Raw genomic sequence first — 26431 nt, forward strand, 5'->3', positions numbered from 1 at the left:
AACTTCATAGTCAGAGTAGATGCTCCTGAGCTGTCGGTACTCAGAACCATGAATTACAGAAAACATGAGATAGAAAGCAGTCACGCACCAGCAAACTGCCAAGAGACTCTTAACTGCTGGCTTTGTTTGTATCTTTATTTCTTTGTTTCCTTTTTTTGGAGGGGGGAGGAAATGATATTTGTTTTATTAACAAATCATTTGTTAAAAAACATATTAATAATATAGATTATATTTTATTGTATATTTATTAATCATATAAATTATTATATGTTAAAAGGGAATGTTTGCACATTTTACATAAAATTGTAATGAGTGAGTGTCAGGCATGTACACCTGTAAATTCCACCACACAGGAGGCCAAGGCTGAAGGATCCTGAGTGTGAGGACAGCTTATAGTACTTATTGAGACTCTGTCTCAAAAATCCAACAAAAATCTCACCAAAAACATACTGATGACACTGAGACATTGTACTCTAAAGTTTGTGTGAGTCATTGTGATAAGTGTGAATTATATTAAATGTGCTCTTTTGTAAGATAGTTGCCTAGGAGTTAATAATGCTTTGTGGAACAGAGTAGAGCTATAATTCCTGCTCCCTCTGCACAGTCAGGTCCAGGCTGGCCTCAGAGGGCTAGGCACCTCAGCAGCTGGTCAGCGGTGGCTTGCTGCTCTGTTTTGGATGTCTTTAGCTTATATCAAGTGTTTAATAAAATTGGAGCTCCTTTCATGTGCTTCGTTGCCATTCATCTCTGGTGACATTGCTGTTGTGCTGTGTCCCTATTTGCTTTTGGACTGTCTTTTTTCTTTATTGTACTTTAAAGATATTGTATATTGTGAGTATAAATTCTTCAACAGATATATTATTTGTATTTTCTTCCAGTCTGTGTTCTCAACAGATTATTTTAAAGACATGTAATTTCATTTTGATGACATGTTTACCAATGTGTTCTCATATGAATGGTGCTTTGGGTAACATCTGAGTCTAAAGGTTTTTCTCTGTACGTTTTTTCTTTTATGAAAGTTTTATGTTTTAAACTTTGTGTAAGGGTGTGCATCTGTTTCATTTTTTTCCTTTCCGTCCTTTGTCCCTCCCTCTTTTCTTCTTTGCCCTCCCCCTTTACTTCCCACTCTTTCTGCTTCTCTTTTTCTTTTAGTAGCCCATGGTTCTAGTGCCAATTGCAGAAGTTTCCCTCTGGTGACTTGCCTTTGTACCTTTGTTAGGTCAGTTGTCCATGTATGTGCGTCTTGGCTTTTGGACTCTCTTCTGTTAACTTGTTGGTGCTTCTGCCAATACTGATTATCCTGATATGGGAGCCTTATCTTGTACCTCCGTCAGGTAGTTCTGGGTCTCCAGCAGGTCCTCTGCATATCCTGAAGATTTTATACTCGATACTTGATACAAAAGTCAGCTGGGATTTTGGTTGGTTTTGTGTTTCTGCAGCCTGGGAGCTTCCTCAAGAGACTAAGTCTACTAGCGTATGTCATAGGCTTTAGCCACTCACTTCCCCTTCTCTTTGCACACGATCAGCATCTTATACACCTTTACAAATTTTTCTTGCACCTTTTTAAAAAAAAAAAAAAAAAAAGGTTGCTTCAGACCAGAGAATAACCTGCTCACCCATTGGTAAAAAGCAGCAGATTTTTGATAAACAAGAATGTAACATCAAAGAAAGAGAGTTGATTAGTTGGTAAAAGGATTAGAGAGAAAAGTTATTGGCAAAGTAGATCACACAGGAAGTTCAACAGTGACTGGAAAAACCAATCAGGACAGAAGCTAGGCAGCTCCAGCTAGAGATGGGAGCAGCCACAGTGACATTGAGGTTTAGGTCTTAAAATTGCTCTTGTTCTGTTTGGTGCTGAGGCTGGGTGCTTGTGTATCGGTTCTGGTATATTATATCCTCCCATTTCATAAATACTGCTACAGTGTTATAATTGGTACTTTAGAGTTCAGAACTGCTTGCTCAATGAATATTAATATTTAGATTTGACTATAATTGTTTCCCCAAACTAGATACTATAGTAGGTGGTCATATTATTATAGGAGTTTATTTCACTTACCAGAAAATTCCCTGACAAGTTTTTAGTAGGTTTAAGTGTCTATATTCATTGTTTTTTTGATATGAGATTTTTAAAGAAGGGAAGACAAACAGTCTTGGATGTCATTGCTGATTTAGGGCAATTACATAGAAAACAAATTAATATGCCTGTATTAGTTTATAAACCATGTAGGGCAAGAATAAAATCACTCTATACATGTGCTTGAGATATAAATAATGTGTAGAGGGTTCAGATTTATTGTTATCTCTGCCTGGTGCTAACCTAGTTCAGCTGTGGAACAAACTTTCTCATCACACCAAGGCAGACAGAGTTCTATTGGCTGTATCAGTGCTCTTGAAGACATTCTGAATGGGGTAAAAATTTGTCAGTGCTCTTTGTAAGAAGATACAGCACTGCCCTATTGATCACTCTTCAGATACAGCAGATGCCTGTCATGGAGACTGTTTGGTAGTAATCACTGTTGGATATCTGAGTGGAAACTTCATTACCGAGCTTGCTTAGCTTAATTACTAAACTTCCGTTCTTTGCTTGGCATTACTATCCTTGCTTTTCTGTGGAACATGGTTTTGTTTGCTTTTATGTTAGTACTGTAGAGTAGATATCCTGAAGTTAAAAGAGGCATGTTCTCAGTCTTTGTGTTCCTGTACATGAAGACTGGGCAGCTAAAGAACACTGTGATTTCACTGGGAGCCATGAAAGTCCTTTTTCTTAACACATCATGCTTTGAATCCTTGTTTCCATTCTGTCTTTTACTATTTTGATGTGTCTGTAGTCATCTTCAGAAGGGAGCATGTACTACACAGACTAGCTCTGTGAGATTACAGTCAGGAGCCTCACAGCAGTGTTGACTCTGGGTAGAGAGCTTTGCAGGCCGTAAACACCACATTTGTGTATCATCTCAGTTTTCAGCTGTATGCTTTATTAGTCTTAAACATTGCCTTTAAATATGTGGGTAAACTACATGATTAAGCATTTGCTAGCTCAAGTGAGATAAATTTATGTTGAGAATGTTAGAAAGTATGATTAATAAAGAAAAATAGCCTTAAGTTTTCACAGGTCTTCTGTGTTTGAGGTATCCGGTTGGATGATTCACCAGTATTCTCTTTTAGTTTCTCAGTAACCGTCGTAGGCTTATTCGGAAGAGATGCCTTTTTGTCTTTATTGCCAGAAATTCATGCAGGAGCTTTGGTGTTGGACCAGAATCGAAGCCAGACTCTGTTTCTTAAGCCTCTTTCTTGGGTCTGCAAGTCTCACAGTGTAGATAAGACTTGGCACAGACAGAAACATTGTCAGTTGGGAAATGCTGCTGTGAACATATTGCTTCCTGCCTTGAACTCACCACTTCTTTCCAGTCTAGTCGGAAGAAATCGATGCTTGGGATGTGGGGAACATATTTGAGTCAAATCAAAGACCTGACTGACCCTCAGAACTCAAGGGAACCAAGAGAGAGTCTCAGGTGTGTTTAAGATAAGAAGAGCCTATGATGTGTTAGGAACTGGCAGCATTCATTTCTGTGATTTTGTGACACCTTTGCCACACAGTTTATGGATTGCCAGCAAATGTTTCACGAAGTTAGCTGTCTGTATAGTGAATGGAAACCAAGTCTGAGGAGGAGCACAGTAAACTAGTCTCTTTCCCTTGTGTCCTTTCCTCTCACAGAAAGTCGGTGCAAAAAAAGCTTTTAGATAAGGAACAACACATTCATTACTCCATGGCTTCTGCATCAAGTATGTTTGTCTGTGTCTGTGATAGTTCAGACACTGTGGTTTATGCCTCTGGTGCTGACTTCAAGTCATAACTCTACCATTTATTAACTCTATGACCTGCCAGATGATTTCACCTCTCTGGGAGTTAATTTCCTTATCTCTGTTGTATGCTTAATAGTGCCCAATTTATGTTGGATCAGGAGGTAGTGTGTTCACAGATCCTCATACATAGTGCCCATTCAGGGTTGTTCATTTTTTTCATTCATGGCTTTCTTTGTTCATAATCAGTGTTTTCTTTGACTAGTATAATTCTCAATCATTCTCCATGGGGAGCAGTGAAACCATTTGTTTAGCCTCTACCCCAGTGTGGTGAACAGCCATGGCTTTCTGCTAAACTTCTTTGCCTCGTGTGGCAGTGGTAGCTGCTGTTCTTCTTCCTTTAAGGCATTTCCCATGCCTGGTGTGGAATAAATGCTCAGTAACCACTTGCAAGGTAAAGGAGTTTCTGAACTTGGAAAGGAGTGTCTGTAACACTTCTCATTGAGGTTTGAAGTCTATGGGTTCATCTTGTTGCTTTGCAAGTTAACACATACTTGATACTTTTTAGTTCTGAGGGCAAAATGCTTTTAGGATATGAACTAATTATATTTGCACATTAACTATCTACTCTGTAATAGTTTTAGTTACAGATATGGCTGGTTAGTGCTTACTTCAAACCAGACTTTGCTTTGAGCACTGTACCTACATGATAATAACTTTATAAACTTGGCACTATTCTTTATCTTTTTCTTGTTTTAAAAGATTTGTATTTTATTTTATGTGTATGAATATTTTCCTGCATGTATGAGTGTACACCAAGTGCATTCCTGGTGCTGATGGAGGCCAAAGAAGGCATCAAATCTCCTGGATTGGGAGTTATAGGCTCTTGTGAGCTGACATGTGGGTGCTGGGAATTGAACCCTGGTTCTCTGCAAGAATCACAAGTGTTTTTAACCACTCAGCCATCATTCCAGCCCTCAGTACTACTCTTGATACCCATTGTAGAGGAGTGGAAACAGTCTTTCCAAAGACTACACAGTCTGCAAGAAAGTTATTAAGCAGACTGCCCTTTCAGTTATGTGGTGTTCAGCTTCCCACATCTGTTATTATATGATGGGAGGACTGTGGGTAGGCAGATGACAGAAAAGTGGAAAGGCCTCCAGGATTTCTCCTAGAATTTGGGAAGAAACCAGCTGTTGACTGGTTTATATCATACACCTGATACTGCACACTTATTTCCAGTGGGAGGCAGTTTTAACATGGGGATTCAGTTTTAATTTTACCACACTAATATCTGTGTGGAGGAATAATTACAACTTTGAAGTTCAGTGTAGTGAGAAGTAACCAAGTTTCTATTAAAGATTGCTCAAGCAAGTGAGTAAGTCATTAAATTCAACTCCTGATGAATGTAGATTGCTTAATATCTGTCTGTCAGGAGACACAGAGATATATGTCACTAGAGATAGGTAATTGGAGCTGATTTTTCAGGGAACTCAGTTTTTGGGTTGATTTTGACACAGAGAAGTTGAGGATATTGTTTATACTGTCACCTGTTTTCATTTCTCTAAAAAAAAAAAAAAAGTAAATGCCTTTTATAGAAAATACAGAGGAATCAAGTTCTCATTTGAAGAGATCTAGAAATACTTATTCCTAGTCTTTAGAAAATAAAATTGTCTGGCTACATGTGCCATTTATTCTAAGACATTTAAAATAAAGTCAGGCAACCCTTTGCCACCCTCCTCCTTCCTTGCCAAAATGGTATGTGTATTTTATGACATTTAGTGTTTATCAGATTCTTCTGAGTGTATGAGTCATGTTGACTCATAGTCAGCAGTCCTTAGCAACACTAAATGTCTGCTTTGTCTTAGCTTGGTAAGTCACTAGTAAAATACATGCTGTTGAATTTAATCAACTCCATGTAATTGGTTGTGTTTCTGTTCAGACATGCTTGTGTGTAGCTTTGTAGAATAGAAAAGTTAACCTGATCCCACAGTTTTCTTGTTATTTGTTTAGGACAAAATTTCAGAAAACAGCTTAAACATGGAGCTGTTCAACTGAGTCAGATCCGCAGGTGGAAAGAGTAAGTAGGTGACATTTGTTTTGAGGGTGTGCCTCCCTGGTGTGTGTGTGTGTGCACACATGTCCTGCTGGTAAAGGTAAAGAGATTTTATGGATTGATATGGGCTGGGATACTTGGTCCTTTTCTGGACAGTAGAGAGATGTCCAGAGGGGACCTCATAGCTGAGATCATACGGAGCTTTCGAGGAGGGTACATCAAAAAGACATGTGAGGTGTAGTGATATTCAGGGTCTTTGTATGTGCTTTGCTTAGAGAGACAAGGAGGGCAAGCCTACATTTTGATGTTCGTTTCAGTGAAGGCTGGTTTAGTAAAAAAGACCTAGAGATTGTGAGTGACTTTCAACTCTGTTTCCCAAACCCCAGAGCTAGACCTCAGGGAAGTTTATTCCTCTGCACGGGCTGCAGGCACAGCACACCTGTGGTTAGGAAAGGCCCTATTTAGAATAAGTAGGTCCAGAACTATGCCTCTTCCCTCCCTCCCTCCCTCCCTCCCTCCCTCCCTCCCTCCCTCCCTCCCTCTGTCCTTCACCTGGTTGCTGGTCTGGAATGGCAGTTGGGTTGGTCTGTTGATCATGACCAGGTGAACTCAGACATGACACGACAAAGAACTTCCCCCACCTGCTTCTGTTTTTAAACCTGTGGCCTAGAAAATTATACTGAACAAACAGGCGTGAATCAACCCTGGACAGCACTGCAACTGAATGGGGAAAAAAATCTTGTGCTCTCACACTGTGCCCCATAAGGATACCATATTGCCATGCTTGTCACCTACAGTTAGTTTTTAGCCACACCTTGGGAGTTATTCTTCCTTCCTGAGAGCCCATGGCCATAAAAGCAGCTTATTTGCCTCCTCTCCCTCCTGTCTCAGATCTGTCTCTAATTTTGCCATGCTCCTCCACATCCAGGACAACTGGCATCAGTGGCTCCTGTTCCACCTTCGTACGTTCACATCTGTTCCTGCCTTAGCCCATTATCTTCCTCTCATTAAAGCCTATAAATTTTGTTTGAAGTTGGGTTTGATTCTAACACTAAGTCACCCATTTCTGCTTAATATACCTTCAATGCATTTTCAGTGCTTCAAAGCCGAGAATAGTAAGAGTTATTGCAGTTGGTGCATTTTAGCATTGAGTAACAGATGACGTGTCTAATGAATAGCGTGGCTGCCGAGATTGCATAATTATAGGCTTGTCTGCCTTTAGGAAAACCATAAGCAGACCAGCTTCATCCAGTTAGAGACTTCTCCAATTATGTAAGCATCAGAGTATTTCAATCTAAAATGAATCCTTCTTCAAGTAATTCTGTTATTATTTGTTTTGGGGGTTTTTGTTTTGTTTTTTGAAGTTTGCCCCTGAGTAGGAAAAACAAAAACAAAACAGAACTTGTCTTCAAGGGATGAGGTGTTTCTGGTCTAAGTCACACTTATAATGTAGTGTGAGGTTGTGCAGGCTACAGTGGTTCTTCATAGTGTTAGAAATAGCTCTGATTAGCATTGTTGGGTAGGTTTGTAGAACAGCCTAATGGCTGGCATGCTTACAGACAGCTAGGATTTTACAATGCAAAGCAGGGATTATCTGTGCCCTCTGGACTTGTTTTGCTGGTGTGGATGGAGATAGGGGGGCATATTTCAGCTAGTTATTGTACTAACTTTAACTTCTTGGAATAATTTCTTAATTAAAGTGCCAAGTGACAGGTCTCCCAGAGTTGTCCCCATGGGTCTTCTCCATGTGTGCATTGGCTTGGAAATCAATGTTCATGTAGTTCATGTAGGTTCATTCAGTTATTGAAAAAAAGTGTTGAGCTTAATAAATCATTGTTTGTAAGATGACATATTGAAGAAATTTCAATATTCCCACCCCTCTCAGACCATGTTTAGCTGGGAGAGAATTAGATATATGTAATAAAAGTTATTTTTGACCATGAGTGCTACTTAGGAGTTTTTTGTAGGACTCTTGTTCCCCCAGCCATTCCTCTGTAGTTCTCTTTGTGACCTGACAGGAAGTTTGTAGCAGCTTCTGTTTGTGTGCTGGGTTGCTAGTGCTCTTAGTCTTGTGTACCTTTGACTTTTCAGCATCTGGACTTGACTGGTGTTCTCTTAGCATTCAGTGGGTAACCTGACTCTTGTCATAGCACTTCAAACTACCTGTGAGGATGGGAAAAGATGCTTTCCCTATGCTAAAACGTAGTGTGCTTCTAACCCAGGGGAAGCAGTTTTGTTTTCTTACCCATTTCTTCTATTTGAGGAATTAGAAAGCCCTTCCAGAGCAGGTCCACTAAGCCTCTGAGTCAAATTCCCAGTGGCAGACTTAGAAATATAGTTCTAAGGGAACTGGAAATATAGTTCTAAACTGGAAGCTGAGCTGATGCTCACAGATTGCCTTAAATCCTTTGGAGTCTTTATCATATTCAAATTCCAGTTTGTCCAACAGAGTAGCATCTTTGTTTTACCATTAAAAAGTCAGAGTTGGAACTGCTTTGTACTGTTGTTACGTAGAATATGGTATTTCAGCTTTCTTCTGTGTAAATAGCAAGTAAAAACTACCCATCTCTTTGGTTGGTCTGATGGTATGAGCCTGTAATATAAGCTGTGTTGGAAGCCAAGCCAAGAAGAGCCCTAGTTCAAGACCCGTATGGGCTACATAGTGAATTCAAGACCAATCAGGGCAATTTAAAAGGGCTGAGGATGTAGCTCAGTGATAAAATTCTTACCTAGTATGTGTGAGGCACTAGACTTAATCCTTAATATTGAACAAACAAGACAACCAACTACCTGTCTCAGCCAGATATGGTGTTGTAGGCTGTACCATAAATACAATATGCTATGCACAGTGCTGGTGCCTAATGAAGCATTTGTTAACTGTTACAGTTGTTGGTATCACTGTACATGTGTGTGCTGTCTCCTCATGGCCATTACTTCCCAAGCTCTGTCATCTGCACTGGCCTCTCTACTGCTGGTACTGTAGAGAAGGGTATACAGTGAAGCCCGAGCTACCCCACGTTGGGTGTCAAAAATGTTGAGAGCCGCTCTACCCCACGTTTGGGGGCCAAAATATCTTGGACTGTTCTATCAGTGTTGGGACCCGCAGTGCCAAAAGCCTTGGGGGTTAAACTGTTAGAGCTTGCACTGCCCCTAGCTGCTCCAGTCTGTGGGTCAGGGTTCAGCAAGAGAGAGAGTGAGGACGGACATGAAGAATGGAGACCAGACAGAGTGTGATTCAATCCTGTTTATTCTTCAGTCTCTCTTCTTCTCTCCAAGTCCCAAGTCTTGAGTTCCTAGTCCCTAGTTCCTAGTCCCTAGTGCCTCCACGTTCCAAGTTACTTCTTCCAAGTGCTAAGTGCCTAATGTCCAATTCCAAGTTCTTCCTCCAGGTGCCAAGTGCCTAATACCTAATAATTCTTCTTCCGAGTTCTCTAGTCCAAGTATCTTCTTCCTCAATGCCTAATTCCTACTCCAAGTTGTACTCTAAGTTGTACTTTCTAACCTAATTCCTAGTTCCAAGTTGTACTGAACTCTTCTGTTTCTTGCCTTTTATATGTCTCACTTCTAAGCCACGCCTCTAAGTCACACCTTTAAGTCATGCCCTTAGGCCTTGTCTCTAAATCTGATCTCTAAGTCACGCCCTTAAGTCTCGGCTCTAAATCACACACACCCAAGGGAAGATCCTGGGTATCTAAAGCAAGATGTTATCAGAGTGTGCTCAGCTGTTGTAGGCTATTGTAATCAAATCTCTTATCAGGGTATATGGCTCAAGATGGCTGCAAGGATGATATCTGCCTTCTGTCGGCTCCCCACAATCTGCACTGGCCTCTCTACTGTCGGTACTGTAGAGAAGGGTATACAGTGAAGCCCTCCTCTCTTGGGTTATAGTTCTCAGGATTTTAGCATCTTTGTGAGACTCTGCCTCCTACCCCCACCCAGTATTGGTATTTCCTTTTTTTCTGATGGAAAAAGAAGATCACAGTGAAAATAGAGTAAACAAATGAGTATGTACCATATGTTTTCTTTATTTTAATTCAACAGAATATCATGTAGGATACTTCCAGATTTAGGAAATAATGATCCTAAGAAAATATAGAAAAAATATTAATTCTACATTTCTTTGTTGGATCCCGGAACGCTAACACATTATTCTTGTCTATGGAGAAATGAGAAAGATGGGGATACGAAAGGCATGATTATTTATGGTGCCAAAATAGGAAGTGTAGGTGTTAAGATAAATTAAATATCTCTCTCTCTCTCTCTCTCTCTCTCTCTCTCTCTCTCTCTCTCTGTGTGTGTGTGTGTGTGTGTGTGTGTGTGTGTGTGTGTGTGTGTGTTGGCTGGGGGTATTGAGATGAGGTAAAGTATACCAGACTGACTTTACATTCCTACCTCTTTCATTAGCCTCATGAGTGCTGGGGTTACCTGCCTGGGCCACCAGATCTGGCTAAATGAGGCACTTTTTATCTTTAGTTACGTGTATGTGGGGTTGGGTGTGTGGTGGGAGGGAGAGCTCTTATGCTTTTGAGTGCAGGTGCCCCAGGGAGCCAGGGGAGGGGATTAGATCCTCAGTCCCTGGAGTTTCAAGCAGTTATGAGCTGCCACTTGTGAGAGTTGGGAACTGAGCTCACATCCACTACCTGAGCTGTAGGTACTCTGAATGTCTGAATTGTGTCTCCAGCCCTAGGTGGGGAACTTTTGATGGTGGAAATGTATGCTATGGAATCCAGTGACAAAGTGCTTCTGGGTGGTGGGTTTCTTTTTCCTTCTCCAATCTGCCCCAGCCATGTTTTAGTAATAAACTTTAAAGCCTAAGAAGGATCTCCGCTGGCCATTTGTGACCTACAGGCAGCCTCAGCTAAGACTGCAGAGCCCAGAGGATGTTTGGAGGAGCAGAAAACCACAGATGAAGAACAGTATAGCTTGAGCAGGGAGGGAACATTGGAAGGAAGGGTGACAGTGACCCCCGAGAAGGAAGAGTCATGGAGTGTGCAGTGAGATTGGTGCCTGTCTCTTGATGTGTTGCAGAAGGGGCCAGAGACCAGAACTTAATATTTTTGCAGCTCATTTTGTTTTTTTAATTCTTAGTTATCTTTTGTAATAACAATACAGTGTGTGTGTGTGTGTGTGTGTGTGTGTCAGATGCGACAGACTAGGAAAGCCATAGGAAATCTCATTCTAGGAAAGAACAGAGGTGAGGAAAGAAGAGCACCATGTCACATGAAAAAGGCAAATTTCTGTAAATTGCTCTCAAAACCCTGGAAAGCTCAGGAAAGGGAGGGACAGACAGATAGACAAAGCTGATTGCTGAAGGGGTTTTGAAGAAAAGTGCAGTATTTGTACAAATTAGCCTTTGGATGATTATGTTGTTTGAACTGTTTCCAGATGTGGCATCTGAAGTGGAAAACAATAATCATGGCTTCTTTTTCTCTTTCAGCTGAAGTGAGTAGTGAGTACAGTATGGACAAGGCCATGGTTGAATTTGCTAAAATGGATCGAGAACTAAACCATTATGTTAAGGCTGTCCAGTCTACAATAAATCATGTAAGTTTATTCCACTTCCCTGACTAGTGTGCTTACAGCTCAATGGTCTAGAAATAGAACAAAATGTACATTTTTTTCTACCTTTAATACCTCCGCGTCCTTACTGAAGCAGCTGTTGATCAGTACTCTCGGGGAGCAGAGTCAGAGACAGCTTCCAGCTAGGCTCCTAGGCTGATTAGCAGATGAAAAGACTGTTACATTTTCTTACAGTTTTGTCTGAAGAGTTTTAGTGTAAGCCCCCTCAAAAGAGTAAATTTTCATTCAACTGTTGAAAGTGCATACAGCTTGTTTCTGTTGTCATATTTGCCTAAGCAGATAACAGACCAGGTGTACTTACTCATTTTCTAGCTTTAACTAATATGCATTTCTTGCAAAATATGTAGAATCAGATAATGTGGAAGCATTTATAGTGACTTTAAAAATAAAGTCGGCATTTCAGTTGTTCCAGAAACCAAACTTAGCTCTGTTGACTCCAGCTGTGACAGGAATGACACATAAGGCAGTTAAGGTGGGAAGGTAGCAACATCCTCTTTAGTGGTGCCCTGTTGAGTAAGAAGTGAGCAATCAGATTGCAGTAATGCTTCTGAGGAATCCTTTGTCTCTGAGCCACGGAAACTCCCTGTTGAAGTGACTTTGGATACCTGTGTAATAGGGTGCCTTGCACTTCTGGTTTCTTTATTCGTTTTTTATTCTTACAGCTGTGGGAAAATTCCAAAAAGCAAGTATTTAACAAGACCAGCCACTATTCAGATGAAGATAAAATTTTATGTTGTCTAATACTTAAGCCACTACTATGAGCATTAAATATAGATGTTTTTCCTGCTTTTCAATGCCTAGTCTTTTGTGTATTATAAGAATGGTTGCTTATAGCTAAATAATAAACTCATTAAAATTGTAAAATTCTAGTGGTTTTGGTTGTTGTGACTTGTAGTTCTAGTTCTCTGAATAATTTTTTGATACGAAAATACATTTTGGTGGCATCAAATTTGAAAATGGGTAATAAAGCAGTAAACCAGAAAGTACTGTACCAAAGTACTAGTACCATTCCCTCTCTCCCTCCCTCCCTCCCTCCCTCCCTCCCTCCCTCTACCTTGACCCTCCCTCTACCTTGAGACAGTGTCTCAGTCTCAGTAGCTCAGTCTCACCTCGTCCTCAGCTAGTATTATAAGCATTTGCCATCACACCCAGCTAGACCAAAGGTTCTTAGTTCTAGTTGAGTTCTAGAACCAGCCAGTTAGTTCCTCCTTGTTTATTTTGTTTGTTTATTTTTGTTTTTTTTTTTTGTTTTTGTGGTTTTTTTCCCCACACATCTGGAGCAGGGCTGGGATGCCCAGGTTGTTTTGTTTTTTATGATTCTTTTACTAATATATATCTACAGTTGAAAATAAAGACTTTGATGTGTTTGTTGCTGAGGATCTAAGTCAGGATCAATTCTGCTTTGACTGTATTTTCTATAGGTTTTATTTGATACTGACCTTGAGCTTTCCTGTGTGCAAGTATATCCATGTGGCTTAGGATTTTGAAAGCAAAGAATTTATTTTTTCCCCCTAAACTTTAAGATTCACAGATACTTGATGCACTGCTAAGAGAAAAATAGAGCTCTCATCCCACCCAGTATCTGTCGTTGTTTTGAGACCATCTTACTATATAGCACTGGCTGGCCTAGAATTTACTGCCTCTGCTCCATGAGTGCTGGGAATAAAGGCATGCACCACCATGCCTGGCTCCAAGTACTCTTAAAGAAAAAGTTGAACTCAAAGCAAACCCAACTCATGTATCAGTAGTGACCATCAGGTCCGACATCTGGAGGTGCCCCCCAAACACTCACACTTTTGAGATTCTTCTGGTTTTTGACCAATACTTTACTGCACACAGAGTGGATGGATTTAGAGACTCTGATGCTTGTTACAATGTTCCTGGGCTTTCATGGAGGAGAAAACTGTCTTTACCTTTTCTGGTACCAAATTACATTGTGAATGCAAGTGTCACACAAGACCAAAGTAGTTACAACCTGTAAGGGCTTTTGAGACATGCAGTCAGGGACTCAGAGGGCAAGATTGATTTGGAGGGAAATGTTTTGACATGACATTCTCTACTTGAAGATATGGCATTACTGTCTTGTTGCTTGTGCCAAGGTATAAAAAATGGATAGTAGTTGGGGAGGTGCCGAGGCAGCCAGCACTGTAGAGCTAGCAGCAATCTGGGGATGGAAATGGCATAGTTCTCCCCCTTCCTCAGGTACCATCCTTGTCACGAAAGTGACGCTTGGAACCTTATGTTCTTTGCTTCATCATAAAAGCATTGATCTGCCAATTTCACAACTGTTAAGTGAACCAGATTAGATAATCTGTATCAAAACAGTTGGGTATCCAAAGCTCTTGATGGAGCTGTCAGATACTATATTGTTGAAAAACCCAGATTCCTAAATAGAAAATTCTGTTTAGTTCTAAAATAGAACTATTTAATTCTAAAATAAAAGTTCTAAATAGAACTTGGAAATACGGGACACACTTTCTAAAACACCAGAATTTTGTTTTGTTCACTGCAGTTTTTGGATACTTTTCATGACCTTGGCTTACTTTAAAATTTATGTCCTGCAGGATTAGCTTTAAGTTCATTAAGGTAATGTGTGAAGTGTTCATGATCTAAAATGAAGTTGTAAGTCTGGTTGGATGATGGGAAACCGTGGGTCCCATCTAACCTTCTTCTGTCATAGACTTCTGAAGACATAGTACTCTCACTTAGGAGCTTGTGCCAAATGCCTTTCTGATTATGAATCTTTACACAGTAAGCCACAGAAAGTTTTTTTTTAAGATGTTACTTCAGTCATTGAAGTACTTACCATTTGAACAGACAGCTCTCTCTCCTACTCCCCCCTTAGAATTTTAAGGTCATGTTTGGGAAGTTTACTTTGGATTTATATATCTGGATTGATTTACCAGTAATTCCCTGGGAAGTCCCTTTAACTGTTCGCAGAAGCGCTTAGATTGCCACCCTTTGTCTTGTGAGAAATTGGTACTACTGTATTCCATAAGTCTGAAAGTTTAATTACGAATCAGTATTCATTTCAGGGGTCTAAAACATAAAGGGGAAAAGGAACCTGGTTTTAGCAAGTTTGTTTGTAGATGGAATATTATGTAGTATGTATTACAAAATGACCAATTTCCAAAACATTTCTAAAGACTTTCAGAATGAGTGTGTTTAATACCTGTGAGATAATTTGGATGGAGACTTTTCAGTCATGAGAGCACATGTGTTATAAAAATGTTGTGGAAAGTCTGAGGGTATATTGATAATGATACCTGTGGTATAGTTACTTCCTTTATCACAGTTTACTGCCTTGGAAAAATCTGTTTCCATCTTATGTGGAGACAGAGATTTTAATAGTCCTCCATACCTTCCTTCCCTTGCTTCTGAGAACTCTATGAGCTGGTTTTCCCTCCAGATGTCTGTTGAAGAAACATGTGCCAAGCACTTGTCTGTGTAGGGCATAGGAAGTCAGCAAGACCCACAAGACTTAATCTCTGATTTCTGAAGTCTAGGACAGAACACAGACATTTAATGAGCAATCATTGATATTTTATTATTGTCACTGAGCCATTTAATCACTCCAAGCATAGTATCTTTGGTGGCTGGTTAGAAAGCTCCTTTCTGAAGAAGAGATATTACTGATGAGAGTAAAGTGAGTCTTAATATGGAGAATGGAAGGTAGTTAACTTCTTAATGTGACTTTTGTCAGAAATGAGGATACCTTACTTGTGATGGTCTTTACATTTTTTTTTTTAAATTTAATCGAGATAGTCTAATGTAGCCTAGGACATTTGAACTTGCAGTGTGTGAGATTACAAATGTGTATTATCGTGCCCAGTTTTATGGGATGGTGGGAATTGAACCCAGGACTTTTTCATGCACGCTAGGCAAGCACTCTAGTAACTGAGCTACTTTCCCAGCCCCCATTTCTGATAGCCTGTATTTATTTATTTAACCTATCATTTTTTCATGTTTTTAATTCACTTTACATCATGATCACTGCCCCCTCCCATCGGTTTCCCCCTCACACAGTCCCTGTCCCACCACCCCATCCCCGTCTCTTCTGAGAGAGTGGAGGCCTCCCTGGGTAGTTCTACTCTGGCACATCAAGTCTCTTCAGGGTTAGGCATATCTTCTCACACTGAGGGCAGACAAGGCAGCCCAGTTAAGGGAACACATTCCACAGACAGGCAATAGCTTTAGAGATAGCCCCCTCTCCAGTTGTTGGAGGATACATGTGAAGACGGAGCTGCACATCTGCTACATATGTGGAGTGGAAGCCTAGGTCCACCCCATGCATGCTCTTTGGTTGGTGGTTCAGTCACAAACCCACAAACCCACAGAGATGCAGGCTAGTTGACTTTGTTGGTCTTCCTGTGGAGTTCCTAACCCCTCTGGGACCCTCAATCCTTCTCTCAACTCTTCTGTAAGAGTCCTTAAGCTCTGTCCAATGTTTTGCTGTGGCTCTTTGCATCTGTTTCAGTGCACTGCTTGGTGGAGCCTCTCAGGACAGTTATGCTAGGCTCCTGTCTACAAGCATAATAGAATATTATTAATAGGCTCAGGGATTGCTGCTTGCCCATGGATTGGGTCTCAAGTTGGACTGGTTATTGGTTGGTCATTCCCTCAGTCTCTGCTCCATCACTGTCCCTGCATTTCTTGTAGACAGGATAAATTTTGGTCAAAAGATTTGTGGGTAGGTTGGTATCCCTATCACGCCACTGGTGTTCATTCCTGGCTTCAGGAGATGACCTCTTCAGGTTCTATATCCCCACTGCTGTGAGTCTAAGCTAAGATCAACCCCATTGATTCCTGGGAGCCTCTCTCATCCCAGCTCTCTGGCACATTTGCAAGATGCCCCCCACTTCCCTACTCCTGCCAGCTGCAGATTTCCATTCATTCTCCTGGCCCTCTCTTCTGTCTCTCCTGTCTTTCCCCACACTCGATCCTGACACACCCCCCCATGTGTTTATTTTTTTTAAGATATATGTTTTTGTTTTATTTTTCAAGACAGGGTTTTTTTTTTTTTTTGTCTTGTCTTGTTTTGTTTTGTTGTAGTCTTGGCTGTCTTGGAACTCACTTCGTAGACTAGGCTGGCCTCCAACTCAGAGACCTCTTAAATGATAGGATTAAAGGTTTATGCTACCACCTCCTGATGTTGGTTTTTGTTTTAATTTGTGTGTCTATGTATGTGGCTGTGTGTGTTTATGTGTAATGCATACATGCATGTACCCATGAAAGCCCAAAGAGTGCATCAGGCCCCCTGGGCCTGGCATTTGAGAGCTGTTCTCTGCAAGAGCCTTAAGTACTCTCAACCTTCTCTATGCCATCCATCTCTTCCTTACCTTTTGATGGTCATCATGTCAAAGTTTAAAGTCCCTTGATTATTCCAAATTCTTAATATCAGAAAAGCAGAGAAAAATGCCTACCCTGGTAAGTAAAAACCTGAAGTACAGTGCTGGCATGACCCTCAGAGGTTAGTCAGTGATTGAGTTGCCAGTAGATTTTTTTGAGTGCTTATGCCATGCTCGCTACTGTGCCTGGTGATGTACATCATGACAATAGCAAGTTTAAGGCTAGTTTCATTACTGATCATTCTATTTTTCAAGTAGATGCTACTCCTGGAGTTAGACTGATAAAATAAATCCAGTGGTCATCTTCCGGGCTTCTCATTGTGTTTATTAGTGTTTGTACCTACACCTGTAATTTGGCCTGTGGCCTTTAGATTATTGAGAGTAAGACAGGGAAAGTGAGTTCCAAACCAGTTCAAGGGATTCCCTCAATCCGTTTTCAAGCATGTATTCTTTCACAGACAAAGCACAAATGATTTGGGCTGCTGTTGCTGTGCCTGGGTGAGGCCAAAGGTCAGTTTGAAGTTGGCTTTTTCCTTCTACCATGTGGCTCCCAGGGATTAAATCCAGGTTATGAGTTAGGCTTAGCAGTCAGTTAACCTTTAACCCAGCTGTCTTGATGGCCCTTACAAACTTTTTAATGATCTCAGTTCTGATGTTCAAAATGAATTGGAACCTTAAAGCTAAATGACAGATGATTCAACTGGTTTGTATTAGTCCTTTAGATTATCAGTTATTAGTGATAAAAAATATATTACTTCATATAGTCATAGAGCTTTTGAAAAGTAACTTTTGAAAAGAAGTTTGAGATTCACTTGGGCATACACTTTTAGAGCAAACTCCAGCCCTTAGAAGAGTCACCCAGCTTCACCTGTGTTGTTTGCTTCACTGTCAAGCAATTGGGAAATCCAGAGCCTGAGTATTTTCTTCACTTTCCACAAAACTCTGTTTTGTCCTACTTATAGCTTGCAGATTATGTAAGACTTTAAGCATTTAAATCGGATTGCAGTCACATAGCTGATTTTGTTTTTAAGACAGTGTTTAAAACATTTTTACTGAAAGCCTTAGGAGAGCATTGGCTCTTTTGTTGTTCTCACAGATCAAGTCTGCCTACCCTATTATGCTTACTGTGCTTTTTATTTGATATGCTAACCTGAAATGTTATCTCCCTTTTATAGCTAATATGTTGAGACGAGTAGAAATACTTCACATGTAGTGTTGAAAACCAGGTATGATAAAAGTACAAGCTGGGTCAAAGTATACTTTACCTCAGTCCTGTCATTATGCAATGAATTTTGGCCATTTCTGATGTGTCACTTCCCTGTGCCTGTGCCTTCTCACCCTTCACCCTTCATCAACTAGTAAGCCTAGGACTTTTATTTATTTTTAAGTTAACTTAATTATCTACTACTTTAACACGTGGCCCTATAAGTAATCCCCCCATCTCTACAGCTTCCCGCCACCCACCCCAGGGACTCATTATGTAGACTTGCTGTCCTGGAAATCACCATGTGTACCAGACTGGCCTGGAACTCACAGAGATCCACCTGATTCTGTCTTCCAGGTGCTAGAATTAAAGGCATTCACCACCATGCTCAGCCCCTATAGGTAATCTTACCATTTTAATGAAACCAAATTGGAACATAACTGTTCACCTAGAAAGCTAATACCTTATTTTCCAGCTTCTAAAGGAAGTTCTAGGCCAGAGGATGTACCTGCTGGGCATGGTTATCTGCTGAGGGAATGTACAAAAATGTACCTCACTCTTCTAGACCTTCTGAGCCCCTCCCTAAAGGAAGGAAGTATCTAGGGGTTATAAAGCCTAAAGATAAAAATTCCAAAGCATAGAAAAAAGTAGGCTGTGGACTAGCAAGGTAAGATGACAGAAGAGAGAAGCAGGTAAGAAGCTATTGGTGCCAAATGGCCAAGTCCTGGAAGCCCACCCTCTTTTCTACTTCCTGTGTCTGTGAACTCCCCAGAGTGAGCTGTTTCCTCTTAACAGTTCAGTTCAGAAGCTTATGGATGAATCATATCATATGTGATTTTTTTTCTTCTGTAGGAACATTGCCCTGTGGTAGCAATTTCAGTGGGGGAGGGGGGGGAACACCAATTTTGGGAATTAACTTGGCCTTGGGATGTATCTTTTTTCTGTGATTACTGGTTCCTATGTTGGTCCTTTAGAACTTCCTCTGTAGTCATCTTCAAGTTGCATTTGTGTTTGGGACTTTTTGTCTTATACATGGAATTAGGCCTATACATACAGGTCACTAATGAGATGGTCTATAGGAAAGACTTTAGATAAATCTTTTAGTTATCAAGGGAATATGGCTGCTAGAGGTGAACATTCTTATACTGAGATTCATTTTCACAGTTTACAGAAATTTGTCATAGTGTTTTGTTAGGTATTAAGTGTTGAATTTTAATCAGAATTATAAAATGCTTAATGCTCTAGTAGGCCTTGTGCTCTACTGCAGTGTTTTCAAAAGTTGCTCTGTAATACAGATTAATTGGTATGTGAATAAGTATAAAAGGAGAATCGGATTTTGTGGTTAAGTAAGCTTGGGGAATGCTTGATAAAAGAATTTCTTTAAATACTCCAAAGCTTTTAATGTGCTTTTATGCAACGTAATTCTCCAAAGGAAAAGGATATTTAGAAATGTCCTAAACTGAGCTAACTAGAAAACGGTTTAGGGAGGGCTGACATGCCCAAGAATCCACTTTGTCAAATGCTCCTGTAGTCACAACCTCATCTTTTTTAAACAAGATTTAAAATATGTGGCCAAGTGTTTTGTCTGACTTTATGTGTGTATATCACATGTGTACAGTTTCCATGGAGGCCAGAAGAGGGCATTGGCTCATCTGAACTGGAGCCACAGGTAACTCTAGCTCCCAAGTGGGTACTGGGACTGAGCCCAGATCCTCTGTAAGAGCACCGTGTTCTTCTCACTGCTGAGCTATCTTTTCACTCCTGGCAGTTCCCTGATTTTACAAAGGAAATTAGGGGCTGGATCCAGCAGCTTATCTAGAGGTTTTGTATTGTCTAGGGAACTGGGAAGTAGGCAGAACACACCAAATTTACTCAGGACGTGGCCCTTAGTGATTATTCTGTGAAGTGAAGAGAAAGGGAAAATGGTACACTATTCCACCAGTTTAAGAAGGAGGAATGAAGAAGCTTCTAGAGACACCTGGACTGTGTGGCTGAGTCTGCTGGATACAATCAAGACCCCTCTGTGATTTATAGTGGGGGGAATGGAAAGAAGGGGAAATGACAGTGGGCAGGAAAGGGGGGGAGTTACAGAGTAGGCCAGAGGCAGCTTTCACTAATAGTGTGAGCTGGAATGGGGAAGGTAACCTCAAAGACCCATGGGTTTAGATCCTTAAGCCTCCCTGGCAGTGCTTTTTGGGGAGATTGTACAAATTAAGAAGTGAGGCCTGCCTGTCAAGTGTAGATCACCAGAGGAGGTTGGGATGTAACCAGCAGCCTCATGTTCCCTCTGCCACAGCTAGGGGGTCACTCCCACTCGCCTGCCTCACCTTCCCCACCATGATGGACTGTATCCCCTGAACTAAGGGCCAGAATACAGCATTTCCCCTTCATTTCTTGTCAAGAATTTGGTCATTGTGACAACAATGAATCTAATATAGGGATTATCAAATTGGCAGGCAGGGCATGGGAAAAGATCTTTGAACAACCAGGGTTACCACACACTCCAGTTAAGCACTGGGGTATAGGTCTGATGATTGAAAACCTTAGTCTTGGTAGCAATAGGAACCCCACCTATAACAACATGAGCTACTGACATGGCAGAACTGCTCTCTAATATAGCAGTATCTGTTGTCTTCACCTTGGATGTCATCTGTCTGACATAGCTAACGTTGTAACTTTGTGGCACAATTTTATCATTTATAAAGTTCACATCTGAGACCTCTATGATCAAATTACAGAAAAAAAATCCACATCAAAGAATCTCCTGTTTTAAGTAAGTTTACAAATTTGTTTGAGGTTAAATTCATAGCTATTGTGGGGTGCATGCAGCCTGTGGACCACAGACCGGACACACCTGGAACTCCATATAGCATGGGGAACCACTTTAATCTACTTCCAGAATCATCTTTTCTCTATAATTGGCAAGAACTAAGCTTGAGACTCAGGCTTTTTCTTACCATCTGGCAGTGGTGGTGAGTGGGTAATAGAGAAAGGCAGGCAAGCAGATTGACCTGGGGAATAAATCACCAAATGTTTAGGTTCACTGTAAGATGAATACATACTGACCTGAGGAGTTGAAAGCAGTTCTTTATTGATCTCATAATTAAGTTATGCAATTAACGATCATAACATACTTCACCTAGTTCAGATACAAAAGCCTTCAACTAGTTCAGATACAAAAGTCTATTGATTTGTCCACAAGACAGCTACAAAATAATTTTAACAGTGATTTAGTTTGACAGAGTGGATAAAAACATACCTATGAATAAGGACAGACTTAGTAAATTCTGCTCGTATACATTTAGACCTTGAGCCTCAATTTCTACTGGGTATGGGGATAGCAGTGCAGGTCATCTGGAAAGGATGAGAAGTGACATCCTGAAACCACCTAAACACTCTGTCACAGTGTCATCAGGTTGTATAGGAACTTCCTCAAAAACGTCATCATCTCCCTTGGCTAGAGTCAGACAGCATCCTGAAGGGAACTCTAGCTCTCATGTGGAGACTGGAGTGGGCAATGAGAAACTGTGTTCTCTCGCCTTTCTGTGGAAGGGATGTCTCCAGATACTAGAGTGGAGAGCTGGCTGGGGTAGAGCGTGGTGCTCTTGTCAGTGTTGTTACCTGGAAGGATTGGGTAGGAACCAGGGCTTGGGCTGGTGCACAGGCCAGTTGAAACTGAAGTTGCCTGATAGTAACTGCACTTATTTTTATCCATAGAAGCCAGGGTAAGCTAGTATATGGCGTGGGAGTTGTTCTAAGATAAGCACCAGATAATTAGGTGAACATGATTTCTAGTCTAAGAATAATGTGTGGTATTTTCTTAGGTATTTTATATAAGTACCAGAAATGAAACCCTAAATATGTTTTTCTGTGTATACAGAATTATTAGATCATTCTGTTTATTGACTAAACAGAATGTTATATCTTTAAATATGTTATATCTTTAAATCTTATTTTGTTTGTGATACCCCTTTGAAAAACTGTATCAACAGCTTTTTGGTAGTGGTATTGTATTAGCCAAAAATATATGTAGGATTTATGTACTTATTTATTATTTATATGAATATTAACTTATGTATCATATGTCAGTTGCATTTCAGATAGAATCTCTGTAAGCATTTACAAGCAAGAGAATAATAGAAAGCGTATAGGGTGTTACACTCCCAGGCTCTAGTGAGTTATCGTGGTGCTGCAAAACTTACTTTGGGAAATGGAGCCAGTACTCAGTAAACTCACTCAAATCTAGAGAGGCGGCTCTCTGTTTTGCCCTAAAAACATTGAGCTTCTGGCAAAAGTAGTACTTTTTTCTTTTGTTTCATGACCAACCTGATAATTTAAGCACTAGATATTTTTGCATTTCATATCTTTGTGTCACTTATAAATGGTTTTAAAAATTATTTCTTTCCTCCTTTCTTTTCATCTTAAAATAATCATTTAATTATATTTGACAAGAAAGTGCCTGTTAGGAAGGCCTGGTCCTTGTTCTTGTAATTGGAAACAACCAGAAATAGTTAAATGTGGCTGCACACACATAAGTCTCAGACATCTGGACACACTTGCTTTTTACCTTCTTAGCTGGCCCCTGTAAGATCCCGCATGCTCTCAGCCTGCCTTTCAGACACCTCAACCACTTGAGGTTCTTAGAATGCTGTTGACACTCAGACACAAGCCCTGTTGACTCAGTGGGCCACCCCTGATCACCCTACGGTTAAATTTAGTTAGCCCTTGATGGGAAATGAAAGCCTAAATGTCCCATAAAATCCTAAATGGGACCTTGAGCTGGACTGACTCCTAGGTGTGCTCAAAGAATCCCCTCTTAAAAATCAGAAATGAATTTGACATATAAGGTGTAATTAAGCCATATTTTTAAAAATGCCAAAAACATCATCTGCTCATTTCTTTCTTGGCAGAAACTTTTGAGGTACTACTTGGAACACCTGTAAATAATATGTAGCATATAATATGACATGATGAAATTAGAACATGTTTATATGTTATATTGTGTTTTCTTTAACAATAGTGAAATGACTCAGTCAGAACATGAGATTAAAGTGCTTTCCTTTCCATCAAATTGTGTCATGCACAGTGCTGTTATGGTAATAACAGATTTCAGTCTTAATGATCAGTGTAATGTGTGACCTTCAGCAAGTTTCTTAGACTTTATGCTCATTTGCAAACTTGCAATAGCTGCCCTCACCTATCTGATAGTGGTATCTTGATTTTTAGAATGAGATAATGTGTGAAAGTGCTTTGAGGTGAAAGTGCGTCTGACTGTTGTGGCCGGCTAGCTTTTACTCCGTTTTCCCTTATTTCCGTTTCTAAGCACAGAGCATTGTGTGTGCTAGCTAGGCAAGTTGTGGCTCCAGTCCCTAACTTTTTTCTCTTCCTGAAAAAAATACCTCCCATGTGATTTAAGTTAGTGAGATTTCTCCTCTAAGCCACCTAAGCCAGAATAAATGGTAGCAGATCACTTTCCTGTATTTGTTTTCCTACCTCACAGCTTAAGCTGAAAGGAAGGAGTGTCTAAGACCCACATTTACCTTTTGCCTTCAGTGCTGTTGTCTTTTGGTAAAGGTTTATTCCTGTCCACCTGCCTACCAGAAGTGTGAGGGGAATCTCATCTAACAGTTAAAGAGTACCTAATGCAGATCAGCTTGCTCAGGCGCTGAGTCACAGTCTCTGCGTGACAAGGAGAAACAGGGATTAAGTTAAAACAGTTTATACTCTCTGATCAGATGGTTTTAGTGGCTAGCTCATTGTGCAAGAATAAAGAATAGAGTTAGTGAAAATTCATAAAGCCATATATAATTAGTCTAAAAATAAATTGAATAAGCCACAACCAGTCACCTTTCTGTCCTTTGCTTCCCTCCCCCCGCCCCCCACTAGTTGCTATCTGACTGATAAAGAGAGATTAGGCTGAGAAATAAAAATCTGGTTCCATATCCTAGCCCTTCCAGGCTGTAACTTTGGGTCACTCTTGAAACTTTTGCACTTTGGTCTCCTCATTTCTAACATGGGACATTAGAAGTATTTGTCCTATATAGCTCAGTGAGCAGTTGTACATAAAGCAACAAGTATAGACAAACAAGTGTTTTGACCCAATCCCATCCCCATCCTCCCGGCCCTGCAAGTGAAGGGTGATTGTGTACTGCTGGAGACTTAACAGCCCACCCATGTAATAGTATGCGTGGACTAATCGTGTGCATGGAAGCAGCCCCGAGGAAGAGTCAAGGAGCCTTTCTGGGTCTTCCCCAGAGGAGACAGAGCAAGTTTCTGAGCTCTTGGAGTTCGGAAGAGAAAGCTATGTCCTTCTGTTTGGATTTTTTAAATGGAATCATGGAGCACAATTTCTCACAGAAATAAATTCACTAGCTGAGTTTCCAGACTAGTCTCTTAAGGAACATTGAAGCATAAGTATTTATTTTGGTCTACTTTCTAGTAAGCATTGAAAAAGCCCACTGGTTGTATGGGTATCAGTTTGTGTAGTGATTTGGAGGACTTAGCTGAGAGATCCAGGTGAGAGATCCAGAAGTCATTTCTCTTTGGTTTTCCATGATTACTTACTGTGTACCCACGGCTTGCTTAGGCAAGATTTGTAAACACCAGCTCAAACTTCAGTTCCCTGCCCTTATGAGTAAGAGTCTGAAACCAGATTTCTTTACCCAAAGTGAGACACCCTTTTGCTCTCCAACCTTATTAGTGAGCTTGGTAACCTTAGGCCATTAGATGCAGTGGGCACTATTGGCTCTGCACCTTGCCAAAGTTAATGAACTTACCCAGGTCACCTTGCTGCTCTCAAGGGGTAGCACCAAGGCTTCACTTTTCTTCCTGCAGATAAGTCAAGGCTTTTTTATGATTTTTCTGTATTCAAGATAGATGTCATTTGTTAAATTCATATAAGATGTAGCTATCAGCTGAGAGAAAATATTTTTATCTTAGTTATAAAGTATATTTAGAATCTTGCCTAAAACTCTCAAAAGTAAAGGTTGAAGAAATTCAATCTATACAAAAGTGACCCTCCATCTCATTTGTCATTTGTAAAAGAGGGATTCCATTAGTGTTATCTGTCTGAGGAAAAAAATATTGTTATATATGTGCAACTTTTATACTAAAATAAAACATTTATAATTAACTCTTCTAAAACCACTTATGTTCTATTTTGAAACAGCAGTCTTGAGAATATAAGGGAATTTTAGGAATTTGAAGTCATATAAAACTGAGGCCAACTTTCTCTACTTTGTGAGATGCTTTATGCTTGAGTGTTTGAAAACATTCTGTCCTTTTCATCACAAGGGGGAGCCTGGCTGACATCCCTCCAGTGTGTGCTACACAGTATTGGCTTTTGTTACAGAGGCTGAGTGTGCTTTTCCCTTTGGTACTGAGGATTGAGCCCAGAGCCTCACACATACTAAGCATGCCCTCTGTCACGGAGCTATCCCCCACTTCCTGAGAAATCACTTCCTCTTTGTCATGTCAACCTGGAGGCTTGTCCCTGATTGTGAAGAAGCAATAGGGACAGAGTCTGTTCATGGAAGACGGTGGCAGTGTTTGTCTGTGAGGCTGTGTGGAGCGTGTGGAGAGTTGGTGACTGGGGAATGAACGCTGAGGTGAAGCCTGGAGGACAAGCATTACTGCTGCTTCTCCACTGCCTGATTGTGTGACATTCAACTCTTGAGGTGGCTTCAGGAATTAAATGAGGGTCATGGACTTTAGTGATAGACACTGAGAAGATAGTAATTGTCTCTTTTAATCTCCAAACCTAAAGATTTTGTGAAATGAAATTTAAAAAAAGAAAACAGAAATAAAAAGCTAATTTGGGAACTGTTTTTTGGTTTTTTGAGACAGGGTTTCTCTGTGTAGTCCTGGCTATCCTAGAACTCACTCTGTAGACCAGGCTGGCCTCGAACTCAGAAATCCGCCTGCCTCTGCCTCCCAAGTGCTGGCATTAAAGGTGTGCGCCACCACCACCCGGCGATTTGGGAACTGTTATAATATCAGGTAGCTTTTTTAAAAAAATATTTTTTTAATATTTATTTATTTATTTAGCCACTGCCTTAAACCACTTCCGGAGTAAAATAATCAGGGCAAATAGGTTATAGCTAGAGGACCTGGAAAATGAGGACTAGAATCATCATGATAATGGTAACTATGTATCCTTGGCTGGCCACGAAGTTGCTATGTAGGTCAATCAGGTAGGCCACGAACTCATAGAGAACTGTCTGCTTCTGCCTCCTGAGTGCTGGGATATATGTCCCTGTGTGTGGTGTGCATATGTGCGCACACACACATATGTGCATGAGCACACAAATATGTGTAAGTACCACCACAAGTCTGGAAATTTAGGGATATAACAAGGTGGTCTTATAGTGCATTAGGATATACATGCTGAGTACTCTTGTCTGAAACACTTGGGAGAACTATTTCAGACATAATGTTTTAGAG

At 40.5% G+C, this 26431-nt stretch overlaps 1 protein-coding gene across 7 annotated transcripts in view; it reads left to right on the plus strand.

The window, feature by feature from the left end:
* Window positions 1–26431, plus strand: part of Nsmce2 (NSE2 SUMO ligase component of SMC5/6 complex) — a 221914-nt gene that overhangs the window by 31776 nt on the left and 163707 nt on the right. For all 7 annotated transcript variants that reach the window (XM_034517539.2, XM_034517541.2, XM_034517542.2 and 4 more), the window contains exon 3: window positions 11295–11401. In XM_034517539.2, coding sequence (XP_034373430.1) covers window positions 11295–11401 — 107 coding nt within the window. The remainder of the gene's footprint in view (window positions 1–11294; window positions 11402–26431) is intronic.

This window comes from Arvicanthis niloticus, chromosome 13 (genome assembly GCF_011762505.2).
Source record: "Arvicanthis niloticus isolate mArvNil1 chromosome 13, mArvNil1.pat.X, whole genome shotgun sequence".
Taxonomy (NCBI): domain Eukaryota; kingdom Metazoa; phylum Chordata; class Mammalia; order Rodentia; family Muridae; genus Arvicanthis; species Arvicanthis niloticus.